Here is a 26,057-nt window from a genome sequence, read left to right as displayed (position 1 = left end):
GAAACACATCAGTGCAACACTATCTGAAATATGGATCCCAGGCAAAGTCACATTACATGGACATAAAAAAATCGCATCTGTTCTAGGATCGTCTCTCTACAAAGCATCGTCTCTCTACAAAGTTGACTGCTTGGACAGTTCATCAGCTCCAGAAGCTGTAATATAACTCCTTTCTTGTGACTGTTCCAGGTCATGCCGACGGCCTGGGTGCACCTGCTTGATGGATAACCTCAGGTGCTCCGAGCCCCGCAAACAAAAGACATGTGACAACCATCCATCTGAGGAGGGAGAGGACATGGTTGTGCAGGATTATGCTGATGATGTTGATGAACTTGAAGATCTTTATTAATTATTGTTCTGCAATTGATGATGCTAATGATTTCCATGATTATGTTCATTTATTTTGATGAAATTAATTCATTTATTTTGATGAAAAGTCAAGTTATTTTCATTTTGATGATGATGGTGATGAAAGTGTAATGTAAGGTGGCTGTAAATGCAAAATAAACTGTTTGCAAGAGCTTACGTGTGATCTTCTGAAGCCTCGCATGTCTGTACAACATATACATATTGCTAAAAATCGAACCAATAGGGGGACTTTTCAACATCATATTTCAGGGTGAAAGCTACTACTTACAGACTGCTACAAGGCAGAAATGTGTTCCTGAATAGCAGAGCTTTCATATGGTACCCATGAACCTTGGCCACCCCGAGTGGTTCAATTTCAAGTTCAGTGGCTCAATTTTGGGGTCGTACCTGACGGACTATGTGGCATCTGCTGAGTCTGAGGTTGGCAGTTCGGACCACGACCGAATCATGCCAAAGGCTTTTAAAAATGGTACCTGCTGCTTCCTTGCTTGATTTTCAGCATTTAAAAAGGATAGAGTACGAACAAACAAACGTAAGTTGATAAAAGCGCAGGCTTTTATGGATCTAATGACCTTCTCCTGCATCAAAGTTACTTGCAAGGGATCTTGTTACCTCCGCCACCAAAGGTGGATGGAGGTTATGTTTTCACCCCTGTCTGTTTGTATGTCCGTTTGTCTGTGAACAAAATATCAAAAGGTTGTGGACAGATTCAGACGAAATTTGGTGGACCGGTTGGGTGCCTGATAAGAACTATTCAATTCGATTGTGGTGAAGATCTGATTATGGATTCGGATATGAGAATTATTTAATTTACTGAGTGATTCTTCACCATTGGGAGATAGGCCAAAAACGATACATGGCAGGATATCTCAAAAAGTTATGGATGGATTTGGACGAAACTTGTTGGACAGGTTGTGTGTGTGACAAGGAAGAATCGATTTCAATTTTGGTGAAGATCCAGATCCGGATCCAGCGAGTAAATTTTTTTTAAGGGATTCTTCACCATTGAGTAACATGGCCAACAAGGCGGAGGTATGCTCTCTACTGAGTGCCGTTCTAGTATTGTTATATTATTATTATTAACCCCCATGACTTATTGGGGGTGGTCTGCACAGGTGGAAACCCTGCAGTGGTGCATTTATTGTCCCCAGTCGCACAGCGGAGCGAAAGGGGGACTATGGTTTTCCCCTCCGTCCGTGTGTCCGTTCGTCCGTCTGTGCGTGCGTACATGCGTGCATGCGTAAGCAAAGGACCGAATTCTAATTTGGTGTGTGGGTGCAACCCACGTCAAAATCCAAGATGGCCGCCGCCATGTATGTCTGACGCCATGTATGTCTGAACCTTGTGAGCGGAATATCTTGAAAAAATAAGCGAAGTACCAACTTCTAATCTGGTGTGTGGGTGTATCTAGGCACAAGGAAGAAAGCTATTGAAACTTGGGTCGCCACGTCAAAATCCAAGATGGCCACCGCCATGTATGTCTGGAACCTTGTGAGATGAATATCTTGAAAAATAAGTGAAGTACCAACGTCTAATTTGGTGTGTGGGTGTATCTCGGCATAAGGAAGAACGCTATTGAAAATTGGGTCGCCACGTCAAAATACAAGATGGCCGCCACCATATACATGTCTGAACCTTGTGAGCGAAAAATAAGTGAAGTACCAACGTCTAATCTGGTGTGTGGGTGTATCTCGGCATAAGGAAGAACGCTATTGAAAATTGGGTCGCCACGTCAAAATCCAAGATGGCCACCACCATATATATGTCTGAACCTTGTGAGCGAAATATCGCGAAAAATAAGCAAAGTACCAACTTCTAATCTGGCCTGTGGGTGTATCTAGGCACAAGGAAGGACGCTGCTTAAAATTGGGTCGCCACGTCAAAATCCAAGATGGCCGCCGCCATGTATGTCTGAACCTTGTGAGATGAATATCTTGAAAAATAAGGGAAGTACCAACTTCTAATCTGGTGTTTGGGTGTATCTCAGCATAAGGAAGAACGCTATTGAAAATTGGGTCGCCACGTCAAAATCCAAGATGGCCGCCGCCATGTATGTCTGAACCTTGTGAGCGGAATATCTTGAAAAATAAGCGAAGTACCAACTTCTAATCTGGTGTGTGGGTGTATCTAGCTAGGCATAAGGAAGAACGCCATTGAAAATTGGGTCGCCACGTCAAAATCCAAGATGGCCGCCTCCATGTATGTCTGAACCTTGTGAGCGAAATATCATATCAAAGCATGTTTTCTGCGTCTTCCACTTTGTCAACTCACATCACTTCACCGACGGGGGACCTAGGCGTAACGCTTGTTTTTCAAGATATTCCGCTCACAAGGTTCAGACATACATGGCGGCGGCCATCTTGGATTTTGACGTGGTGACCCAATTTTCAATAGCGTTCTTCCTTATGCCGAGATACACCCACACACCAAATTAGAAGTTGGTACTTCGCTTATTTTTTAAGATATTCATCTCATAAGGTTCAGACATATATATGGCGGCGGCCATCTTGGATTTTGACGTGGCGACCCAATTTTAAACAGCGTTCTTGCTTGTGCATAGATACACCCACACACCAGATTAGAAGTTGGTACTTCGCTTATTTTTCAAGATATTTCGCTCACAAGGTTCAGACATATATATGGTGGCAGCCATCTTGGAGTTTGACGTGGCGCCCCAATTTGCAATAGTGTTCTTCCTTATGCCGAGATACACCCACACACCAAATTAGAAGTTGGTACTTCAATTATTTTTCAAGATATTCATCTCACAAGGTTCAGACATACATGGCGGCGGCCATCTTGGATTTTGACGTGGCGACCCAATTTTCAATAGCCTTCTTCCTTATGCCTAGATACACCCACACTCCAGATTAGAAGTTGGTACTTCGCTTATTTTTCAAGATATTCATCTCACAATGTTAAGACATACATGGCATCAGACATACATGGCGGCGGCCATCTTGGATTTTGACGTGGGTTGCACCCACACACCAAATTCGAATGCGGTCCTTCGCTTACGCATGCACGCCCGCACGCAAACATGGCCGCACGCACACACGCACACACACACGGACGGAGGGGAAAGCCATAGTCCCCCTTTCGCTACACTGTGCGACGGGGGACAATAAGTGAAGTACCAATAGTCTGGGATCCGAGACCTCAAAATTTGATTTTGAAGTGACACCCCTGCTATAAAATGTTTGACAGCTAGATCATGTCTGTGGGGGTGTTAGCCACCAGAAAAGTGACTTTAGCAAGGTAGTTTGGATTGCGCGAATTCTGTAGGGACATTTTTTAACTTGGGGCGTCAACTGTAAAAAAGCAAGAAATTTAGGGGTAGGGGAAATTCAATTGACCATATATATCCCATAATACAGGGGTGAGTGCAACAAATTACCACTCATTCTTTTTGTTATAAAGTTGGCTTTTATATGAAACATGATTCAACGTGATTGGACCGTCCATGAGGTCAGCAGAGATCAAAAGGTCACGGAAAGTGGGTTAAGCTAAAAGTTTAGCTCCTTTAGTAAATAAAATCACATTTTTCCTACTTGAAGCTCAATATGGCCAAACTTTTACACCCAAAATATGTTGTTTGTACCCCTCAAATGTTTTTGGGAAAGAAATGCCCCGACTGAACTTAACCTACTGGCATGTATGTCACTTTAGATTTGCATAACTTTTAAAAAATCACCAAAATCGGGCATTCACACTATCTATTTGCACGGTACTCTTCAACATGTTTTAAAACGACAAGTCATACCACATACTGTCTGGAAAAGTGTCATTACCTCTATTTACTCATCATCATCACTGTCATTAGTCAGAAGCCGTCCACATTTTTCTCTGTCGCCATTGCAGGCACATGCAATGATGCATGGTACTCCAGCTTTCGCACAAGGGCAATTCCTCAGGCAGTTCGGTTTCTTCTTACATTTGCAGTACTTCAACTTCGCAGCAGAAGGCTTTGATGGCTTGCTCTTCATGACAGGAATTAACCTGTCACCATCCACACTCCTGCCATACTCTTCAGGTGGAAGAAGCACTGGATTGCTGAGTGAAGCTTGCTTGTATAAGCTGATCTGACAAAGGCTCCTGAGAACGTGGAAGTGAAAAGCATCTTCTGTTGGAGGAAGGGAGCGCAGATCTAGTTTGCTGGATGCAAACAAGTGGGCGCGGAGCTTATCCAGGGATGAATACCCTGGCTTGCCATAGAGATCACAAAAGAAGCTTCGTGCTTCAGTTATCACCTGATCATGTGCAGAAGGTCCGGATTCATGTCGGATGAAATTGGACAACGCTGGCTGTTTGTGAACATGCTGGAGTGCGACTTTCACTGCTCTCTTCTTACCCCGTTTGAAAGGATAGCTCACCGAATCACAATCTGACAGAATGTAGGAGATGAGCATTGTGTCTGTGAGTGCCAATACGTCCTTTCCAACTGCTTTGGCCAACTCATTCACCAAGTCATGAATGGGGAGGAACAGATCATCCTTTTCCACCCATAACTCAACAACGTTTGTCAACCGAGGGAAATGATACATTGACAAGACGATGATATCTGTATCTGTAGCCTGAATGACAACTACGCTGTTGTCACAGCTAGCAATGTGAGCAAAGATTCTGGTGTCCGCCTCCTCGTGGTTAGGACAGTACAGCTCATCAACATTGGTATGTTCCGTCTGCGTCACACGAGTTGCCTGGGCGTTGACCCCAAGGACCAGGCAGAAGCCATCAGGCCAGGATGACTCCTGGGACCAACGTGAAGCAAGATACGACAGCAGATTGGTCTTGTTACAAGGGTTTGACAGGAATGTGTTCCAATCAGGGATTTTCATGATGTCCGCTGGAACAAACTCTGGCAAGTTAGTATTTGACTCCCGTCTCTGGCGTTCATCCCCTTTTAGACTCTTTAACCCAAAATCATATTGATCGCCCACGAAATGCACTTCAGTGCAATGTCTGGGTTTCATGTTCAAGAGTTTGTTCCTGTACCTTTCCTGAAGTTGGTCAAATGTACTCGAACCAAGTGTGTTGAACTGCTGGATGAATGCCATTGCATCGACTACATAAACTGCATCAGATGCAGAAGGAGGCAACTCTTTTAACGGTTCCCATGACTCGGCAACCTCTGCCTGTAGAGTGGATAGATAGTTGAATTTGCAACCTTTCCGCATGGAAAATCCATTCTTCTCTGGCTCAAACAACGAGGGAGGGTACTCAAGCCATTCGTAACTAAATGCGTCAGTCCGTGCCTCATCACTCAGGTCCTGTGCGAAACAAAGTGCCCTTGTCACTGCACTCTCCTCTCTGATGACTTCTTTCACAGTGTCCATCTTTTTCTTACTTTTCTTCAGATGCGTGGTGAATGTTTCTATCTTCGGTTGGACAATCTTGTCTGCATTCGTCGTCGTGGCAGCATCCATTGCGTCCAAGGCTAGACGTTTGACATCTACCAGGGTAGTTGCTGCAAGAATCTGACCTGTGGATATGTTCATTAGTTTATCTGTCGCAAGTGAAGGATTGAATGGGTTTTGCATCTTCTCTTCCACGGTCCGTTTGATCTGCAACACGGCTTCCATGTCGTCTTTCCTCAGCTTCTCGTGGTGGTCAGATTGCGGCGAGGCCATGTGTGCCATCTGTTTTGCACTTTCAGAGACAGAGGTCATGAACGGTAGAGCCTTGATGTACTTTTCTCGTGCTGATTCAGACTGTGTTATACCCTTAAAGAGGCTTGTTTTGCCTTCCCTATTGTAGGTCTGTTCAAGGGCAAGGTCTGTCCACACACCATTAAAGTCTCCTGCAGTCTGGTGAACTGTGAATTTGCCAGCTGCAAACTCCTCGTGCACTTCTGGTGCTGTTTCTGGAAGCTTTTGCATCTCACTGAGATAGATCGGAAGGCAGGACATGTACTTACTATGGCCGGCAGCAATGGTATAGGGTAGCATATTCTGTCCCTCTTGTAAGTGCTGTTGCCACAGCCCAGCTCTCTCAGCATGGATGTAACGCCTTAGGATAAGCACCATGTCTATGTACATGCTCCAAAGATGGGCTGTCACTCCTAATCCCTTCTCAAAATCTCCCCAGAGCGACTCCAGTGACTCTAGGCATTTCATGACTTCCTTCATGAGTGCAGCAAATTCGTCCTTCTCTTTCCTGTCAAAGGCATTTCTAAGACTTTCAAGCAGAGATGAAAGCAAAGAAAGTGTCTCCTCATTCTTCTCGAACAACAGCCATTTCTCAAATGCCTCCCACTTCAGCATGAACAATGCCTCACAACCATGAATGATAATGGACCATCTTATAATAATCTTTTCCTGCCATGACTTTATTGGCTGTACCTCGACCACAGATATCACTAGAAACCAGAATGTCCTCTATGCCACTCTCCATAATGAAAAATCCAATAGATCCCAAGAAGTTCTGGGCAATATGGAATCCTCCAAGTCGAACAATAACATCTTTGTACTTTTCCGATTCCTTCCTAAACAACCCCTTTACTATGTCATATATCGCCTGGTCACAAGTCACCACCGTCTTAGCCTGACCCATCTTAAGACTCAAGGAGACAAAGTAGTCCAATGAGGTCTGGACTACATCTGCGTTGGTTGGGTTTTGTGGAAGCAATGGTCCATAACCAATCGTTGTTTTATCTGTATGTTGCCCAGAACTGTATTCAAAGAAGCTGCTCCATGTCAGGCTACCAGTGTCCTTGTCGTTTTCACCCGTCATCAACTGTGTTGGATACATCCTCAGTAGGAACCAAACGATGTTCTTGTCAGCTAGAAAGCAGGCTTCCCCCTTGTCATCATGAGGAAGTTCAATATCACGTAATGACCTAACCTGTCTTCTGTCCTTCAGTGTCAGTTTACTACTTACTGGAACGAATTTGTCTGGTTCACTGATAGTCAGTTTCCTCGTTTTCTTAAGGGGCACTGCCCCCACTACCTCCCCACTTCCTTCTCCCTCAAATGTGTACTGATAAATTCTATTTGTTGTAGCATCAAAACTACCACCATAGAGCTACCACCATTGTGTCTCTGAATGGAAGTTTAAGGCTGAAGATCTATGGTAATCATAAAGATCAGCAAGAGTGAAGCAAGTTGCTGAAACAAATGTAGCATAATAATCCCTAGCACCACACAAAAGATGAAAAGCATCAACCACCATAGTAAACCATCACTATTACGATCAATATAGGCCAGAAACAGTAGAAGGATGCAAAGAACATATTGTGACATATACATATGTGATTTATTTGATAAAGGAGCTAAATTTTCAGCTTAACCCACTTTCCGTGACCTTTTGACCTCTGCTGACCTCAAGGATGGTCCAATCACGTTGAATCATGTTTCATATAAAAGTCAACTTTATAACAAAAAGAATGAGTGGTAATTTGTTGCACTCACCCCTGTATTATGGGATATATGGTCAATTGAATTTCCCCTACCCCTAAATTTCTTGCTTTTTTACAGTTGATGCCCCAAGTTAAAAAACGTCCTTACAGAATTCACGCAATCCAAACTACCTTGCTAAAGTCACTTTTCTGGTGGCTAACACCCCCACAGACATTATCTAGGGGTCAAACATTTTATAGCAGGGGTGTCACTTCAAAATCACTTTTTTACACATTTCCAGGCCTCGGATCCCAGACTACAACTTCTAATCTGGTGTGTGGGTGTATCTAGTCATAAGGAAGAACGCTATTGAAAATTGGGTCGCCGCGTCAAAATCTAAAATGGCCACCTTGCGTCTTCCACTTTGTCAACTCATCACTTCACCGACGGGGGACCTAGGCGTAATTTGTGTTATTTTTCACAAGTGGTAGCAAAATATTAACTATCAATGGGAGTACTCTTTTGTTCTCCATTCACATTTTTTTTCAACAGGGAGCACGTGATGGTGATACATTTGCAATATGCCTACCACCACCCAACGTCACAGGCTTTCTCCACCTCGGTCATGCTCTCACCGTGGCTATTGAAGATGCGCTAGTTCGTTGGTGAGTGGTGGATTGTTTGGGTTATATATAAGCAGAAATTGTTGAAGAAATTGTGTGTGCGCGTGCGCCGCATGTGCATGCATTTGCATACACAAGATTGTGTGACATGTTCCGTTAAATCAGTATATCATTGTGATTTCGCCAAATATATCATTGTTTTTATTTTATTTTAAGGTACTGTGAAAACTGAAGACTCTCAAATCCGAATTCTTTGTGACCGAACAGTATTCAGATTACAGAATGTTTCGGATTTCAGAATGGGAAACTTTTCTTCATTTATTTATTTATTTTTCTTTGTATATGAATTTCAGGCTCGTGGAATAGCCATAACACTGAATGGATCAGGATGCAACAGAACAAAAGGAACAGTAGAGAGAGGTGCGGAAATGCTAACAGCAGGCTTGAGGGACAAAATAGAAAGAGAGTGTGACAAATGAGGGATGTGGGAGGAATGAGGGTCAGAGGAGGACACATGTGCTTTGTGAAGAGGTTAAAATACCACTTAAAGTTTGTTTTACAATGTGCTTAGTTGCCCTCTTGAACATTTCCTGAAGTCATTTGTTTCTGACGAAGTTCAGTTTCTCCATTAGTTTCTCTTGGGTAATACAAGCTAAATATTCATTATTTCTTGTTTTGAGATCAAATTCATCCCCTGCTAGAAGCTTATATACTGTTCTCAAAGTTTTATTCCATGATCAATGGTCTTCTGCTTTTATTCTTCACTGTCACTTTCATTGCCATCATTATTTTCTTCATTGAGGTTAATGACCATGTCAAGAACCTCTTCATCCATCATCTGGCAGACCACAGGTGTTTCACTGTCGCAATTCACCACTTCACAATGGCATCTTCATGCAAGTCTTTGGCCACTTCAATGTTCATGCCCTTTGCATAACGTATCAATTCTGCTGCGTCAATCTTCTCAGTTTCAAGTTGAAAAACGTCAGTCTTCAGGTTATTCGGTGTCATCGAACATGGTAAGTGTCATCGAACAAGTAATGCCATGCATTTTTCAATGTTGGTTGTGTCACCGAGTCTTATGCAACTGCCCAAATACAGCTCTTGTTGGTGAAGTCTTTCTTGAATGTGGCCATCACACCAGCAGATGAATCGGTACGAAGCAGACGCATTAATTATTATATATATATATTTTTTTTAATACATTTTTTTTATCGAAGTTCGATTTTTTTGGGGGGGGGGGGGGGGGGGGGGAGGATATTTCGAATTTTGGAATTTCGGATTTGAGAGTTTTCACTGTATTACAAGTGTTTCAAAAAAGATAAATTGGTGTTGCCTTTAAATAATTGGCATTTTACTCCATCCAGGCATCGTATGAATGGTCGTCGAGTGCTGTGGGTGCCAGGCAGTGATCATGCTGGTATTGCTACCCAGGTATTTTATTTTTCATTGTCATATTAAATTTAGAGAATATGTACAGGTCACTTTTTCATGCCGATTTATAACAAACTTTTCAACATAATCGTCCTGCTGTTTTTTTAGGTCTTTTTTTTTTTCCTTCTTTTAAAACCAAGGTTTAGGCTCATGGAAGAGCTCGGACATGGAACTTATCAGGACACCATAATAACAAAAGGAGCAGTAGGAGAAAGGGGAAACGCCAACAGCAGGGCAAAGGGAGAAAGTTGACGGAGATAGACAACCAGGGGATACAGGTAACACTGACTGGAAGTGGAGAATGCAAGGGATGAACAAGATGGATACATTGGCTGGAAGGTGCATTCCTCACACCATCAGAGACTCCTCCTCACTCACCACATTCAAAACATCACTCAAGACCCACCTGTTCAACACTGCATTCAACATTTAACCCACAGCATTTAACCCCTGACGATCTCTTCTCCTTCTCCTTCCTTTTGCTTTGATTATTTACCTATTTTTTTTATTTTACCTATTTACCAAAAAGATTTTTGTCTTTTTGCACTTGTTTTTTGTACTCTGTCAAAGCGCCTTTGGGCTTCTTGAAAAGCGCTATATTAAATAAATGTATTATTATTATTATTATTATTATTATTGGCAAAGTTTTGGAAGGGGGGAGTGGTGGTTAAATGGGTGTAGAAAATATCATGGTTTTGGATTGGGGATGACTTGAGATGGTGGTGAAAAGCTGTCTTGAAGACCTGGAGGGAAGAATGAGATTGAAGACAAAGTGGAAAGCGGTTCCACAGGCGGGAAAAAAGCAGAATAAATGAGTGAGGTGAGCAGTGGTTCTGGATATAGGCAATTTCACTTGGAGGGGCTTTCTGGTGGTCCGCATGCATCCTTCAGATACATCGGGGGAGAGGAGTGACGGAATAGCGCATGGAGAGGGCAGAGGGTGCAAGACCAAAAGACAGAGAGACCACCGACCTGTCGGCTATGGCGAAGCGGTAGGCCCATAGACTCGGCTTCATCACAATATATTCCAATGGTCTTGAAAGCCTTGTTTTCCATAGCGTCAAGCTAAGCAAGATGTGAGGCAGAGGAGCCAGCCCAGAGGGGAGAGCACCACACCATCAGGCTGCTGATGAAAGCCTTCTGGGTGGATAGGAGCTCAGGTGTGCCATGGAAGGACTTTGCATGATGGAGGATGCTCAGTAGCGTCTGGCCTCGGAGGCCAACTTTGAAATGTGGCTTGCCGAAGAGAGATCGTGGCTGAATCTCTTCCAGAGGGTGTTGAGAAAATAGATGGGAGGATTTGCCATACAGTCCTTGAGAGATAGAGATAGAGATAGAGATATATATCAGGATTGAAAGACATGTTCCAAGTGTTTGACCAGCATGTGACTCTTTTGAGGTCTGAAGAGAGGAAAGAGGCTGCTGCCTATCTGTTAGAAGGATGAGAGTTGGCATGAGGGTAGAGAGTAGAGTCTTCAGCAAAGAGATAAAGACAATTTCCAGACAGTCAAAGAGAACATTGATGAAGATTAGGAATAAAATGGGGCCGAGAACACTGCCTTGGGGTACTCCAGTCTTGACAGGGAGAGGAGAAGAAAGGGTTCAGTTGAGAGCTACAAATTGGCTACGAGAGTGGAGGAAGTCAGTAATCCAAGAGTGGAGTTGACCTTGGATTCCATGGGCAGACAGTTTGGAGAGCAAGGCTGGATGGCAGACTGTATCGAAAGGTCGAGATATGTCAAGAGAGATGGTTCTGATCTCATTTCTGATATTTAGGGCCTCCATCAATTGTTGGGAGAGTGTAAGCAGTATGTCCAAGTAGAGTGACTAGGTCTGAATCCAAATTTATGATCTGTGATGAGGCTGTTAGAGAAAAGGAATGATTTTATGTCAACTGCAATGATTGATTCCATGGCCTCGCTTATGATTGGAAGCAAGCTAATTTGTCTGTAGTTGACGGCATCAGTATTTGCACCTTTTTATGTGATGTGATGGCCAATTTCCAAGCTAATGGAAGATGCCCTGTGGTAAATGACAGGGTTAAAAGGTCACAAAGATGAACACAGAGAAGATTTTTAGGAACGTGAGCTGATGCTGTGTCTGGTCCAGTCGCTGTGTCAAAGTCTATGGTTGCCAGAAACTTTTCCACCTCAGGTGAAAAAGACAGAAAATCTAGAAACAGTTGGGTACGGGGGGGGGGGGGGGTGAGGGTGGGGGTGAGTAGAGACGGAGAGATGGACAAAGAAGAGGGAGGCAATATTTTAAAGCAAACACAATTGAGCCATTCAGCTTTCACATGAGCAGAGTCAGCTGTGGTGCCATTTTAGGTTAGGGAAGGGATGGAAGGGGAGAATATGCCAGAAACCAACTTGGCAAGGCACCACCAGTTTTTTGAGGAGAGTGAAGTGTGAAAATTCATTCATTTAGTTGGGACAGATATTGTTTTCTGGCTCTCTTGAGAGTCGACACACACTTGTTGCAGGATTTTAGGAATGATCTGAGGTTGCCTTCAGTTGGATTTACCTTCCAGGAGGAGGATGCAGGTTGTTTGAAAGCAACTATCTCTCTCCGCAAGATCCAGAGTACCAACAGCAGGTGGATGGGCAAGATAACTGAAGAAGAGATGAGATAAATCTGTGCATAACACAGAGCAGGTTTCTGTGGAAGAATTCCCAGGCTGAATTAATATCAGCAGTGGTGATATAGGAGACCAGTCCTGAAGTGCGATTGCTGCTTGCAGTCCCTGCTAGTTTGCCTGTGTGACCTGCCAGAATCGCGGCACTGAGGATGTTCATTGTGAATGGCCAGATAAATGTTGGTCTTCACAAACACATGATCAGATGAGCCAATTGGGGCAGAGGAAGTGAAAGATACATTGGTGAGGAAGTTGGTCATCAACAAATCCAGAAGGGAAGATTTGTCATTGGGAGAGATGGCTGGGAAAATTCACAGACTGAATCGGGCCAACGGAGTCGCATACAGCGGTGGCCAAATTTTTTTGCACCCTTGCACTTTTTTCAAATAATGCACCATTTCTTCCAGAAAGTTGTTGAAATTAAAAAATGTTTTGCTATCCATATGTGTATTTCTTTTGTTTGCAGTGGAACAAAACAAGAAAACAACAACAACAACAACAGGCATTTTCAGGCCATTTTCCCTGCAAGAGCCGGGGTTGGCCTTGCGGTCCCCATGACGATCTTCTCCATTTTGCACTATTTTCTGCATCTCCCCTTGTTTAACCCCCTTGCCCGCATTTCTTCTTCGACCATCTTCAGCCAAGTCTTTCTCGGTCTTCCCCGTCCTCTACTTCCTTCTACATTCATTTCCATCGCTCTTCTCAACCAGTCACTTTCATCCTTCCTCAACACATGACCAAACCATCTCAAACTGTTTCTCTTCACAGGGTCCATTCCCATCATCTTTCGCAATTCATCATTTGTCTTCCTCTCTCTCAACGATACTCCACACATCCACCGAACCATTCGCATTTCCACCCTTTCCAGCCTTCGTTGCTGCTCTACGTTCATTACCCATGTCTCGCTCCCATAAATCATAACACTTCTCACACATGCAGCATACACCTTTCCCTTCAGCTTCAATGACACTCCCCTCCTCGTCAGCACGCCACTCAGTTCCCGAAACTTCTTCCATGCACATCTCACTCGAGCAACCGTTGCAGAGTCTGATCCTCCTCCATTCAGCATGTCTCCTAGGTAACAAAATGTTTTCACACCTTCCAGCTTCAAGCCGTCTCCAAGATCCAACTCAACATTTCCTCCATCTGCAGCTCCCTCTGTGCACACCTTACACTTGAATGTAGCTGCCACACTGGTTAATGACTCTCTCAAACCACTACATTTTTGATGAACCCACTCAGCGCACATTGTACATTGAATGGAATTCACTCCGACACCCTTCCTGCACACAGCACACGTCCACTTTCCAGTTCTTTCCACCTCACCACATGCTTTACCACTTGCCATCACCTTCGTTTTTCCGATATTCACCTTCAGACCTTTTGTCTCCATACATTCCTTCCACTTGTTCATCTTCTCCTTCAGTCCATCCATGCTTTCTGCAATCAACACCAGATCATCTGCATACAACAACTCCCACGGTAAACCCTCCTTTACGTTCCGAGCCAGCACCTGCACCACAGCTACAAATAGTAGTGGACTTAGTACCGACCCCTGATGCACTCCCACCTTCACCTCAAACTCACCAATGTTCCCGTCCTTCGTCCTTACAGCTGTGCACGCTCTTTTTTACATTGCCATCACTACTCTGATCAACCATTCCTCCACTCCTAACTTCCTCATTGCCCATGTCACTACTTCACGTGGAACCCTGTCGAATGCTTTCTCCAGATCAACAAACCCAAGAAACAACTTCTACCTCTTCTCCATGTACTTCTCCTGCAACTGCCTCGCAATAAAAAGCGTGTCTGTCGTTCCTCTTCCTGGCATAAATCTAAACTGCATTTCGTCGATCTTCACTTTCTTCCTTATCCTCCTCTCCAACACCCTTTCCAATACCTTCATTCCATGCTCCAATAACTCTATCGTTCGGTACGAGCCACACTCCAGAGGGTCACCTTTCCCCTTGTATAGAGGGACGAGGGTACTCAGTTCCCAATCCACTGGAATGCGGCCTTCTTTCACCACCAGATTACAGATCTCTGTCATTCTCTTCACACCCCAATTTCCCACTGCCTTCAACATATCTCCCACAACTCCCGTCGGCCCTCCCGCTTTTCTACTCTTCATTGCTTTTATCGCTTCCTCAACTTCCTTCTCGGTTATCTTCTCTGCCGGTCCTAAAACAAGAAAAGCAGAAAGAATTAGGAAATCGTACCTTATTCCACACAGAAATCCTAACATGGCCCGGACAATATTATTGATACCTTTTAGAAGTTGATAGAAATAATTACATTTCAAGCAGGTGATTCTCCTTTCCTTTGGAATTGAACTCACCTGTGGTGAGTTGCGTGTGCCTGCAATATAAAAATCACTCATTCAACCAGTTTGAATGGAGAAAAGGACTCATTCTGCCATTTTGTGTCACTGTGTGTACCGCAATGAGCATGGAGAAACAAAAGAAAACCAGAGAATTGTCTGAGGAGGTCAGACACAAGATTGTAGCCAAGCATGGACAATCTAAAGGCTACAAGTCCATCTCCAGAGACATTGATGTTCCTGTGTCCACTGTACGCAATGTTATCAGGAAGTTTAAGGCCCATGGCACTGTAGCCAACCTCTCTGGAAGTGGCTGCGAGGGAAAACTTGATCAAAGATTGCAGCGAAGGATTTTTACAATGGCGGAGAAAGCCCCTCGATCAACTGCCAAACAGATTCAAGCTGACCTTCAGACACAAGGTACGACTGTTTCATCTTGCACCATCTGTCGCCAACTCGATGAAAGAGGGTTCTATGGTAAGAGACCCAGGAGGACCCCACTGAGAGAGAGGCATAAGAAAGCCCGACTGGAGTTTTCCAAAACACACCTGAACAAGCCAAAATCCTTCTGGGAGAATGTCCTGTGGACAGATGAGACCAAATTAGAGCTTTTTTGGTTAAGCACATCATCTCTTTGTTCACAGAAAACAAAACACCTTCCCCACAATCAAACATGGAGGAGGTTCAGTGATGTTTTGGGGTTGCTCTGCTGCCTCTGGCACTGGGTGCCTTGAATGTGTGCATGGCATCCTGAAATCAGGAGATTACCAAGGCATTTTCGAGAGCAATGTTCACCCCAGTGTCAGAAAGCTGGGTTTCTGTCAAAGGTCATGGGTCTTGCAGCAGGACAATTACCCCAAACGCGCTTCAAAAATCACCCAGGAATGGATCAAGACACAACGCTGGACTGGTCTGAAGTGGCCAGCAATGTGTCCAGATCTAAATCCCATTACACACCTGTGGGGAGATCTGAAAGCAGCAGTTTGGAGAAGGCACCCTTAAAATCTGGGAGAACTGGAGCAGTTTGCACAAGAAGAGTGGGCCAAACTGCTAGTAGTGAGGTGTCGGAAGCTCATTCATGGCTATAGGAAGTGCTTGACTGCAGTTATTTTGTCCAAAGTCTGTGAATGAATATGAATGAATGAACGTTTTAAGGCCATTTTCCCCGCTAGAGTGGGGGTTGGCCTTGCGGGCCCCATGACAATCATGGTTCCCTGTTTGAGGCAATGTTTTTATGGCCGGATGCCCTTCCTGACGCCAACCCTTAGTCGCCTCTTACGATGCACAGGGATAGGTGTACCTATTCTAAACCAGGGTACACACCGGGATCATTCATCCCAGCAAGCTGGTACTCAATTTGCCAACCTCGGAAGGATGACAGGCTGAGTCAACCCCCCTGATGTTAATTTAGCGATCGACCGGGATTCGAACCCAGGATCCTAGGATCCCAAGCCGGCACCCTAACCGCTAAGCCAACACCAGGCTCCTTTGTCCAAAGTCTGTGCTACTAAATATTAAGTCTTGGGTGTCAATAATTTTGTCAATGCCATTTCTTTTTCTTTTCTGATTTTAAAGGATATATTAAGTTCTGAATCAAAAACAACGGTTCTGTAATATTAACAGTGAAATAAAGAATTGTGGAGACCAAATACTTTTGTCAATTTCAACTTATTTTTTATAGAAAATTGTGAGCTATTTGAAACAAGACCGAAAGTCTAACAGCGGCATAGCCGCTGGAGTCATAAATATTGTAAACAGCGGCACAAACACACATTATTAGCTTTTTAAACAATCACAAATGCTGTTCATAACATTAAACAAAGAAATTTGGAGGAATCCAGACATCCGTGAGGTAAGTTTTACTTGCAGAACTGAGGGAAGATCTACTGTAATCTATATTATACCCCACAATGTTGGGTATGTTCCGTTTTGTTGGAGGAGACGTAACGCCAATGCTTTCGATATTTCATGGTCATTACAATCAATTTGTTTGTGTTTCACACTGAATGAAAAACGTAAAGTTAGAGTATGGCGATTGTGATTTTTTTTTTTTTTTTTGTATACTGAATCGAGGCTCGTGAAAGAGCTAACATTTACTTCACAAACAAATCAACCAGACAAAAAATATATAAAAAGAGGGAGCGGAAAACAAGATGGGGAGAGAAGGGGAAGCACACAAACACAACATTTGAGAGCAGGGAGATGTGTGGAAGGGAGAGGGCTTGGGGGGAGGAGGCGTGGGAAGGGGGGGGAGGGGGAGGGAGAAGTATAAAACACAAGGACACCAAGGACTTCCAGGACAGAAGTTGGTATTTCAAAAAAGTGGAATTGGGGTGAAATTAGCGGGGGTAGAAAAGATCAAGGTTTTGGATGGGGGAAGATAAGAGATGGTGGTGAACAGCTGTTTTAAAGACCTGGAGGGTGGAGTGGGATTGAAGAGAGTGAGGGAGTTTGTTCCAGAGGCGGGAGAAAAGAGGAATGAAGGAGTGAAGGTGAGCAGAGAGTCTTGATTTTGGCAGTTTGACCATAAGAGGGTTGCAGGCAGATCTTGTGCGACCTGTAGGAATATTTGCAGGACAGAGCCCAGAGAGAGCTGGGGGGGCAAGGCCAGAGAAGAGTCGGTAGAAGACGGAAAGACCACCAACCTGCCTGCGGTGAGTGAGTGAGAGGCCCTTGGAGTTAGCTTCATCGCGGGAGATTCCAATGATTCTGGATGCTTTGGTTTCAACAGCGTGAAGACGAGCTAGGTGTGAGGCAGGAGCACCAGCGCAGAGGGGAGAGCAGTATTCCATTGAGCTGCGGATGAAAGCCTTGTATGTGGTGAGCAGCTCAGGTGTGCCAAGGAAGGACTTCGCACGACGGAGGATGCCCAGTCGGCGACTGGCTTTGGAGGCCAGATTTGAAATATGGTTTTCCCAGGAAAGATCATGGCAGATAGTGAGACCCAAAAGCTTGAGTGACAGAACTTCTTGGAGAGGATTATTCAGAAAGTGGATGGGAGGGTTGTCCAGTCGGTCTTTTCGGAGAGACATCGTAAGAGTGTGAGATTTGTCAGGATTGAAAGACATGTTCCACTTGTTTGCCCAGTCTGTGATTTTGTCCAGGTCTGCAGAGAGTGAGGAGGCTGCAGACTGCCGATCTGAGGGATGAAGAATGGAGCGACAGAGAGTAGAGTCATCAGCAAAGAGATACAGAGGATTTTCAAGAGAGTGAGAGAGATCATTGATGAAGACCAGAAAAAGCACAGGGCCCAGAACACTGCCTTGTGGAACTCCAGCCTGAAGAGGAGATGAGAGAAACCCATTCAGGGCCACATGTTGACTACGACTAGAGAGGAAGTCCGCCAGCCATGCGTGGAGATTTCCATGGATACCAAAAGAGGAGAGTTTGGTGAGCAGAGCGGGGTGCCAGACCGTATCGAAGGCACGTGATATGTCAAGGGAGACTGCTCTAATTTCCTGTTTGGCATTGAGGACCTCCATCCATTGTTGAGAAAGCAGAAGCAGCATGTCCAGTGTAGAGTGTCCAGGTCTGAAACCAAATTGATGATCAGAGATCAAGCCATTGGAGAAGAGGAAAGATTTAATATCTGAAGCAATGATGGATTCCATGACTTTGCTGATAATTGGGAGAAGGCTGATTGGTCTGTAGTTGCTGGGATCTGTTTTTGCACCTTTTTTGTGCAACGCGGTGATGTTGGCAGATTTCCAAGCAGATGGAAGATGACCTTGAGCAAAAGAGAGGGTGAAGAGAACAGAGAGAGGGAGTGAAAGAGTGGAAGAACAGGATTTTAGGACCCATGGGCTGATGCCGTCACGTCCAGTTGCAGAATCCGAGTCGAGGGTTGACAGAAACTTTTCCACCTTGTCAGGAGGAAAGGACACAGAGTCCAGGAGCAGCTGGGTACGCCGGGTACGGTGGGTACAGAGAGGGATGGGTTTGGGACACAAGATTTAGAGGCAAACACAGAGTTGAGGCATTGAGCTTTTTCACGTGCGGAGTCAGCCGTGTGGCCATTTGAGGTGAGGGAGGGGATGGAGGGGGAACAAACACCAGAAACAGATTTGACCAGATGCCACCAGGATTTGGAAGAGGGAGACAGATAAGAGAGTTCGGTCCTGAGAACGGAGAGATATTGTTTCCTGGCTCTCCTGAGGGTGGACACACACTTGTTTCGGGCTTTGTGAAAGGAAATGAGATTTCCTTCCGTTGGATTTGCTTTCCAGGAGACGAAAGCAAGTTGTTTCTGGGCAATAGCCTCACCACAAGATTCCGTGTACCATGGACGGGATTAAGGGTATGACAACAGAAGACGAGATGGGATAAATCTGTGCATGAGAGAGAGCAGTTTGCTTTTGAAGAATTCCCAGGAAGAATTTATGTCAGAGGCAGTAGAGATGGGAGACCAGTCCAGATGATTGATGGCTGCTTGAAGACCGTGCCAGTTGGCCTGAGTGAAATGCCAGACTCGTCGACGCTGAGGAGGCTCTCTGAGAATGGTCAGAGAGATGTCCACTTTAACAAGCACATGATCAGAAGAGCCGATTGGAGCAGAAGAGCAGCAGACATTTTCAGGGAAGTTAGTCATAACCAAGACAGGTTCGACGATATGTTCATATATGACAGGTTCGACGATATGTTCAGCATGAACGGCATATAAATCAAAATGGCGGTGTGTGGAGTCAGCTGCCGTAATGACATCAGACGTAATCACATCACCCTGTTATGTGACCAGATCCTCAGCTCTGATTGGTATACGTTTGAGGGGACATACATACATACATACATGCATACATACAGATGGACAAACACTGTTCCAGACTACTTTGCCCTATGGGATACGCCATAAAAAGTGCAATGGTGCCAATATTTTTGGCCACGACTGTCGGTCCTTTGTGCAAATGCCATGGCTGGTGAGCGAAGTATCAACATCCAGCCAATTAGCATGGTGACCATTGAAGTCATTGCATATAAGGTAGAGAGAGTTGGGATGAGTGACCAAATGTCGTTTGAGAGAGAGTGTTGTAGATGGAGTCATTACTGTTGGGAGAACGGTACAACACAGAGAAACATGAGGTGCGAGTGGAGGGGAAGTCACAGCCAGAGGTACTCTTGGGGTTGTGGAGGTGTAATAGCAGTACACGGAGAGTGAGAAATTGAGTCTTTTATGAACAGTGCAACTTTGCCGCCAGGATGGGGTTTAGGTCGTTCAGGAGACAATAGCCAGGGAGAGACACGAATGAGTCGGGGACATCAGATATGTTTGTTTCTAAAGGTAATTTTACCTTTGCCAGAGGAGAGGGTGTTGATTTTGGTTCCATTTGTTTGTTCGCACAGAACACGAGTATGCTTTTCTCTGCAACTCTTGGTCCAATTGACACGACGTTTTCACCATAGGAGCGCCTCCTCCTGCAGAATTTTAATGATAATTATGATGTCGACAGTCACGTGATACAGGCACCATCTTGGAAAAACCAAAAACGCCTGCACCCCGATATCTCCAAAACCGCTAGACAGAAAAAAATATATATACACATGTCATTGTCAACTACTGATCATGGGAAACAACCTATTCATGATGATGTCACTGGTGCCTTCATTATGATGTCATAATTAGACAAGTGGAACGCTTGGTCTGATCATTTTGAAATTTCTTGAGCATGATCTACACAAAAATTGTATGGGAGAATTAAATTTATGTCATTGGTCATGTGGTTCAGCAGCCTTATTGGATTGAACATAAATCTATGTCGCCAATAAACCACACAGACAGCAGCTAATAAACACCACACATAATACATCACACAAACACGTCATGGAGAGGGTCTGCAATCTCTGACTGCTCTTGTTACTATTTTCAAGGTGTAAATTTTGCAGGAAAACAAAAGGGGACATCGTCAATTTTGCCACAGTTGTATTCTCCCCAACATAGAAGCATGAATTTCTCTTCATTTTCCTGTTTGTCTTTTCCTCACGATCTTCTGTTTCTTTTCTCTTCATGAGTTTCCACTTTCTCTCCTCGTGATCATGGTCTTTTCTTATTTCTTTATTTTGCCCCCATTTTTAGATTTTTGGCTTTTTAACAACCATTTGATGTTATTTTCTGCTCCCATAGTTTCCAGTTGATTGTAAAACAGTTATGATGCTGGTCGGCAGGTTGTGGTGGAAAAGAAGTTGATGAAAGAACGAGGCGAAACTCGACATGATGTTGGCCGCAAAGCCTTCAAACAAGAAATTTGGCAGTGGAAAAATGAGTAAGTGCTTTTGCTTCTTGTTATTTTATTTTTGAGATTCTTGGACACTCAATAAAATGAGAGAAATTTTTAAATGCACAAAACAACAGGGAATTAATTGTGCTAAACAGTGAAGTTCTAAAAGGAAGTTTTAGTGTCCATTGGTTCTGCATACTATTGATGCATGGACAGCAAGGCTTTCCAAGAGAAATTGTCACCATGCCCCTTTTTGTGCTTATCACAACATAAATCGAATTCATTACCCTGCACTTGCGAAGCAAAACAGGGTTAAGCAATCGGTTGCGTACGCGTGTACGTGTCTATTTTTAAACGTCATATTCTTGGCATCCATTGGTCCAATTGACAGGAAGGTTTCACCACGGTATGTGTTTATGATGTGCAGAATTTTTTTAGTGGTAATTATGACGTCATAGGTCACGTGGTCTGGTAGCCATTAAAAAAAACAAAAAACTTTAGAGGCCATTTTTCCCCGCAAAGCGGGGGTTGGCCTTTTTCGGGCACCATGGTTGTTGTTGTTTTTTGGTCCCCCTTTTGAAGCAATGTTTTACGGCCGGATGCATTTCCTGCCGCCAACCCTGTTTGTCGCCTTTTACGACAAACAGGGAATTACCAGTGAATTGGTACTCAATTAGCCGACCTCGGAAGGATGACAGGCTGAGTCAACCCCCCTGGCGTTAATTCAGCGATCGACCGGGATTTGAACCCAGGATCCTAGGATCCTAAGCCGGTACCCTGACCGCTAAGCCAACACCAGGCTATAATGGCTTGTAGCCATAATGGATCAAAGAAAAAAAGAGAAAAAACCTTAAAAAACGGAAGAGTTGGCTCGCACCAAGATGACTGCGCGGAGTAAGTATTCCATGAATACCATCTAGTTTGTTTATTAGTGTTGAAGATTGGATGGGGGAAAAGATGGTGGTTTATAGTATTACTTTGTGGTTTACTTCTTGTTTTACCATCTTTTTATTTTGGGCACTGCACAAATTCCAAACTTTGTCATGGATGAGAATTTTCGGTTACTTTTGGGTTTGTGTGTTTCCATTATTTTGTTCATTGCCTGGAAGGTGGTGCTGTGACCACTGGCTTTTTGTTAGCTGCATAAATTTAAGCATTGACAATTAGCAGACATGAAAATTTCCAGGCTTCTGACAGTCTTTATGCAATATAACTCTCTGATTTCTAATATACACAAGTGGGGGCTGGCAAGCAAGACAGTCAACCGGTCTTGCCTTTTTCCAAAGACTGGCTTAATTTATATGATGCCACTGCTTCTCCCTGTGAAGCACCAGAACAACAGTATTTAACTGATCCTGTTCCACCAGGAGTCAGTCAGAATAGGCAAGCTAGAGTGTGAGTCCATTACTGCTGACGCTCCTGCCATCCTGCTTTAGTTATTTTGGAAGCTTGAGTTAATGCCGAAAAAAATATAATGCTGGTCTCTGGTCAGACCAAAGTTCCAGAATTGATGCGGTGATGCGGTTTTAAAGACAGCCAATGGGACTGGTAGGCCTTTTTGTAAATAATGAACACAAGCTTAAGTTATTTTAAAATGTATTTATTCTGAAAATCATTAAGTTCTTCAAGCATATTATAGACTGCCATTTCGTTCTCGATATCGCCTCGCCGTACCGTCAAACATTCCAATGCGTCGATCTCGTCAACACTGCTCATGCGCAAGTGGTCTAACAGGCCGATGGTCTCCCACGATCTCTCCTCCCAGTCCACCAGATTATCACAGACACTTACAACTTCATGACAAACGAGATAGGATCCAGGCCTAACTAACGAGACCACCTGCAGCTCTTTAGGCCTTCTGGTTGCTTCATGCGAACCCGACAAAGAACGTCTCCGTTTCTATAAACTAGGACGTGCCCGTACGTGGGTGCCCGTTCCTTGCCAAAAAAAAAAAAAAAAATGTCTTCGCCCATGCATGCATGGGCGTGCCCATGGGCCCATGGGCGTGCCCGTAAGTGCGTGATGTGACCGTACAATGAATGTATCGTCCCGACGCCGCAGCTCGGATGGCGCTGCAGTTAATCGGGCCTGTATCGGCAGAGTTATTATAAACGTGTACTACAATCGATCGTACCTTACAGCGTCTGCTCGCCACGTTCAGCATCAGTACGTCGTCACTATGACTATCCGTAAGTCCGGAAGTGACGTCCTCATTTGACTGTCCGGAAGGTCGCATATCGCAGTTACGATGAATCGCAAATTAGTTTTAATTAGTTTTAAAACATAGTTTAACGCCAACATAGCGCCAACATAGTTTGCCAACGTGAAATAAATGAATACGCTCTCAAATGTGCCGTCCGAGGCAGAGTCTGTTCGCCACGTTCGGCACACGTGATAGCTCACTGCTCTCTGATTGGTTGAATCGTTTTTTGGACATAGCTCGGTAACTACTTCTCCGATTAATATGAAACCTTGAAAAGGCACATCCTCAGGTCCCCAGCAATATACCTGGCAAGTTTCAAGTATATCGGACCCGTGGTTGTCGAGAAACAGCGGTCACAGACACACATACACACACACATACACACAGACATACACACAGACACACACACAGAGATTACTGGAATTATAGATAGATGACAATATCCAGCCGATTGGATTCATGACGGCACGGTACACAAAACTACTCATATCTTTGGAACGGCTGGTTGGATTTGGACAAACCAAACGTAGTTGTGTAGGGGAGAACCGTGCGCGAACGTCGATACCAATGGCGACTCTGACAGACCCGTATTTCCCGAGATAGTGCGCCGGCCCGGCAACAACAGACACGCGCTGTTGTAGGTACCGTTGGAAATTTGAAAAAAAAAAAAAAAAAATTTGTTGACACGCTGGGTCAAAATCGATGCGCGCGCTGACCAGAGACCTGAAATATATTTTTCTCGGCCTAATCTGGATTTCATAAAGTGGTGAGTGCATTTATCTGTCTTATATGAGATTGCTGATACTTTAACGATCTTATGAGCATCTTCCTGTTCCTGAGGTTTTTGTTCATAACAAATTACAGGCCTGTTGAAAATTATTTATCTTGGCTTTGATGAGTTGGTTTAAGATTTTGATGAATTTCTTATTCATAAGATGGAAGGCAAATTGGAGCCCCTAAGATGTAAACCTCACAGTTGCACATCCAGAGCCAGATAAAGTGAAGTGCATTAAAGTAGTCATTCAGTCATTCCTACTCTAAGGTTGGAAGCAATTTTCTGCAACATTTTTGAGGCTGAGGCTGATGTGAAGTCATTGAGACTTGAATGACATTCAAAATGGGAACCTGAACTTGGAAACCCTTATCTCAATTACTTGTATCATGTTGGATAGCCTGGTTTCTTCCAGTAGTTCATTTAGGAAATGAATTTGGATATTCATCGAGATGTGATTTGCTTGCAGGAAAGGTGGTGAGATATTATCACAGCTTAAAACGTTAGGGGCATCTCTTGACTGGACCAGGGACTGTTTTACCTTGAACCCGGTGAGTACCAAGAACCTATGTCTCAACTTTTTGTGAATTGTCACTGCTAAATAGCATGTTTATTTAACAGTCAAGGAACTGTCAGTGCATGTGCTGGTGCCGATGCTATCAAAATACAATTTGAGAAGTGTTTGTGGGTTTTTTTGGTTTATATGCACTCCTGAATAACTGGACGAAATGAGTTGTAAACTGGTGGTTGTATTCGTGTGGTGCACAGGATGGTTTTAGATGGTGAAAAAAAAATTAATAGTCCATGGGGTTCAGGGTGGGAGGAGGGACCCTAATTTTCTCTATAAATATGTATGGCAAAGCGCCGCTCTTGGTGGGAGTGGGTATTACAAGTAATACTACAACAACAACAACATGCATTTTAAGGCCATTTTCCCTGCTAGAGCAGGGGTTAGCCTTGCGGTCCCCATGACAATCTTCTCCATTTTGCCATATTTTCTGCATCTCTCCTTGTTTAACCCCCTTGCCCGCATTTCTTCTTCCACCATCTTTAGCCAAGTCTTTCTCGGTCTTCCCCGTCCTCTACTTCCTTCTACATTCATTTCCATCACTCTTCTCAACCAGTCACTTTCATCCTTCCTCAACACATGACCAAACCATCTCAACCTGTTCCTCTTCACAGCATCAATCACAGGCTCTATTCCCATCATCTTTCGCAATTCATCATTTGTCTTCCTCTCTCTCAACGATACTCCGCACATCCACTGAACCATTCGCATTTCCACCCTTTCCAGCCTTCGTTGCTGTTCTACATTCATGAGCCATGTCTCGCTCCCATAAATCATAACACTTCTCACACATGCAGCATACACCTTTCCCTTCAGCTTCAACGACACTCCCCTCCTCATCAGCACGCCACTCAGTTCCCGAAACTTCTTCCATGCACATCTCACTCGAGCAACCGTTGCCGAGTCTGATCCACCTTCTCCATTCAGCATGTCTCCGAGGTAGCAAAATGTTTTCACACCTTCCAGCTTCACGCCGTCTCCAAGATCCAACTCAACATTTCCTCCATCTGCAGCTCCCTCTGTGCACACCTTACATTTGAATGTAGCTGCCACACTGGTTAATGACCCTCTCAGACCGCTACATTTTTGATGAACCCACTCAGCGCACATTGCACATTGAATGGAGTTCACTCCGACACCCTTCCTGCACACAGCACATGGCCACTTCCCAGTTCTTTCCACCTCACCACGAGCTTTACCACAGTATTACAAGTAATACTAAAGCAAGAAAATTCTGGGGAAATTAACCCAACCGGAAGAACAGGTTCTTCAGTTGTTCAATTGATGAGCAAAGGGAAAGAAATACATCTTGTAAATTCACCAATTGTGTTGTGAAAAAAAGATCACCATAATATACCTAAGACAAACCCAATGCATTGTCGATAATCTGCATTGTATTCCAATATTCAGTGGTTCCAGTATTTCCAAATCATTCAGCAGTATTCAAATCATCCAGTGATTGACTGAAATAAGTTTTAAAAAATGTGTCATTATACAGCTTTACATGTTGTATGGAGACAAAGGAGACAAAGTCTCCATGTATGGAGACAAAAGGTCTGAAGGTGAATATCGGAAAGACGAAGGTGA

General features: G+C 44.1%; 1 protein-coding gene across 5 annotated transcripts in view; it reads left to right on the top strand.

Annotated features, from left to right (window-relative positions):
- The window catches only part of LOC137418019 (valine--tRNA ligase, mitochondrial), a 170,849-nt gene that overhangs the window by 20,933 nt on the left and 123,859 nt on the right, over positions 1-26,057 (top strand). For all 5 annotated transcript variants that reach the window (XR_013622867.1, XM_078774487.1, XM_078774490.1 and 2 more), the window contains 4 exons: positions 8,259-8,371; positions 9,697-9,763; positions 20,875-20,972; positions 24,372-24,453. Coding sequence is in view for 4 of the 5 variants with exons in the window: in XM_078774487.1 (XP_078630613.1) it covers positions 8,259-8,371; positions 9,697-9,763; positions 20,875-20,972; positions 24,372-24,453 (360 nt within the window). In the remaining variant the exon portion in view is untranslated. The remainder of the gene's footprint in view (positions 1-8,258; positions 8,372-9,696; positions 9,764-20,874; positions 20,973-24,371; positions 24,454-26,057) is intronic.

This window comes from Myxine glutinosa, chromosome 3 (assembly GCF_964187855.1).
Source record: "Myxine glutinosa chromosome 3, kmMyxGlut1.1, whole genome shotgun sequence".
NCBI classification, from domain to species: domain Eukaryota; kingdom Metazoa; phylum Chordata; class Myxini; order Myxiniformes; family Myxinidae; genus Myxine; species Myxine glutinosa.
The sequence above is the reverse complement of the archived record's forward strand: the minus strand, read 5'-3'. Positions and strand labels throughout refer to the sequence as shown.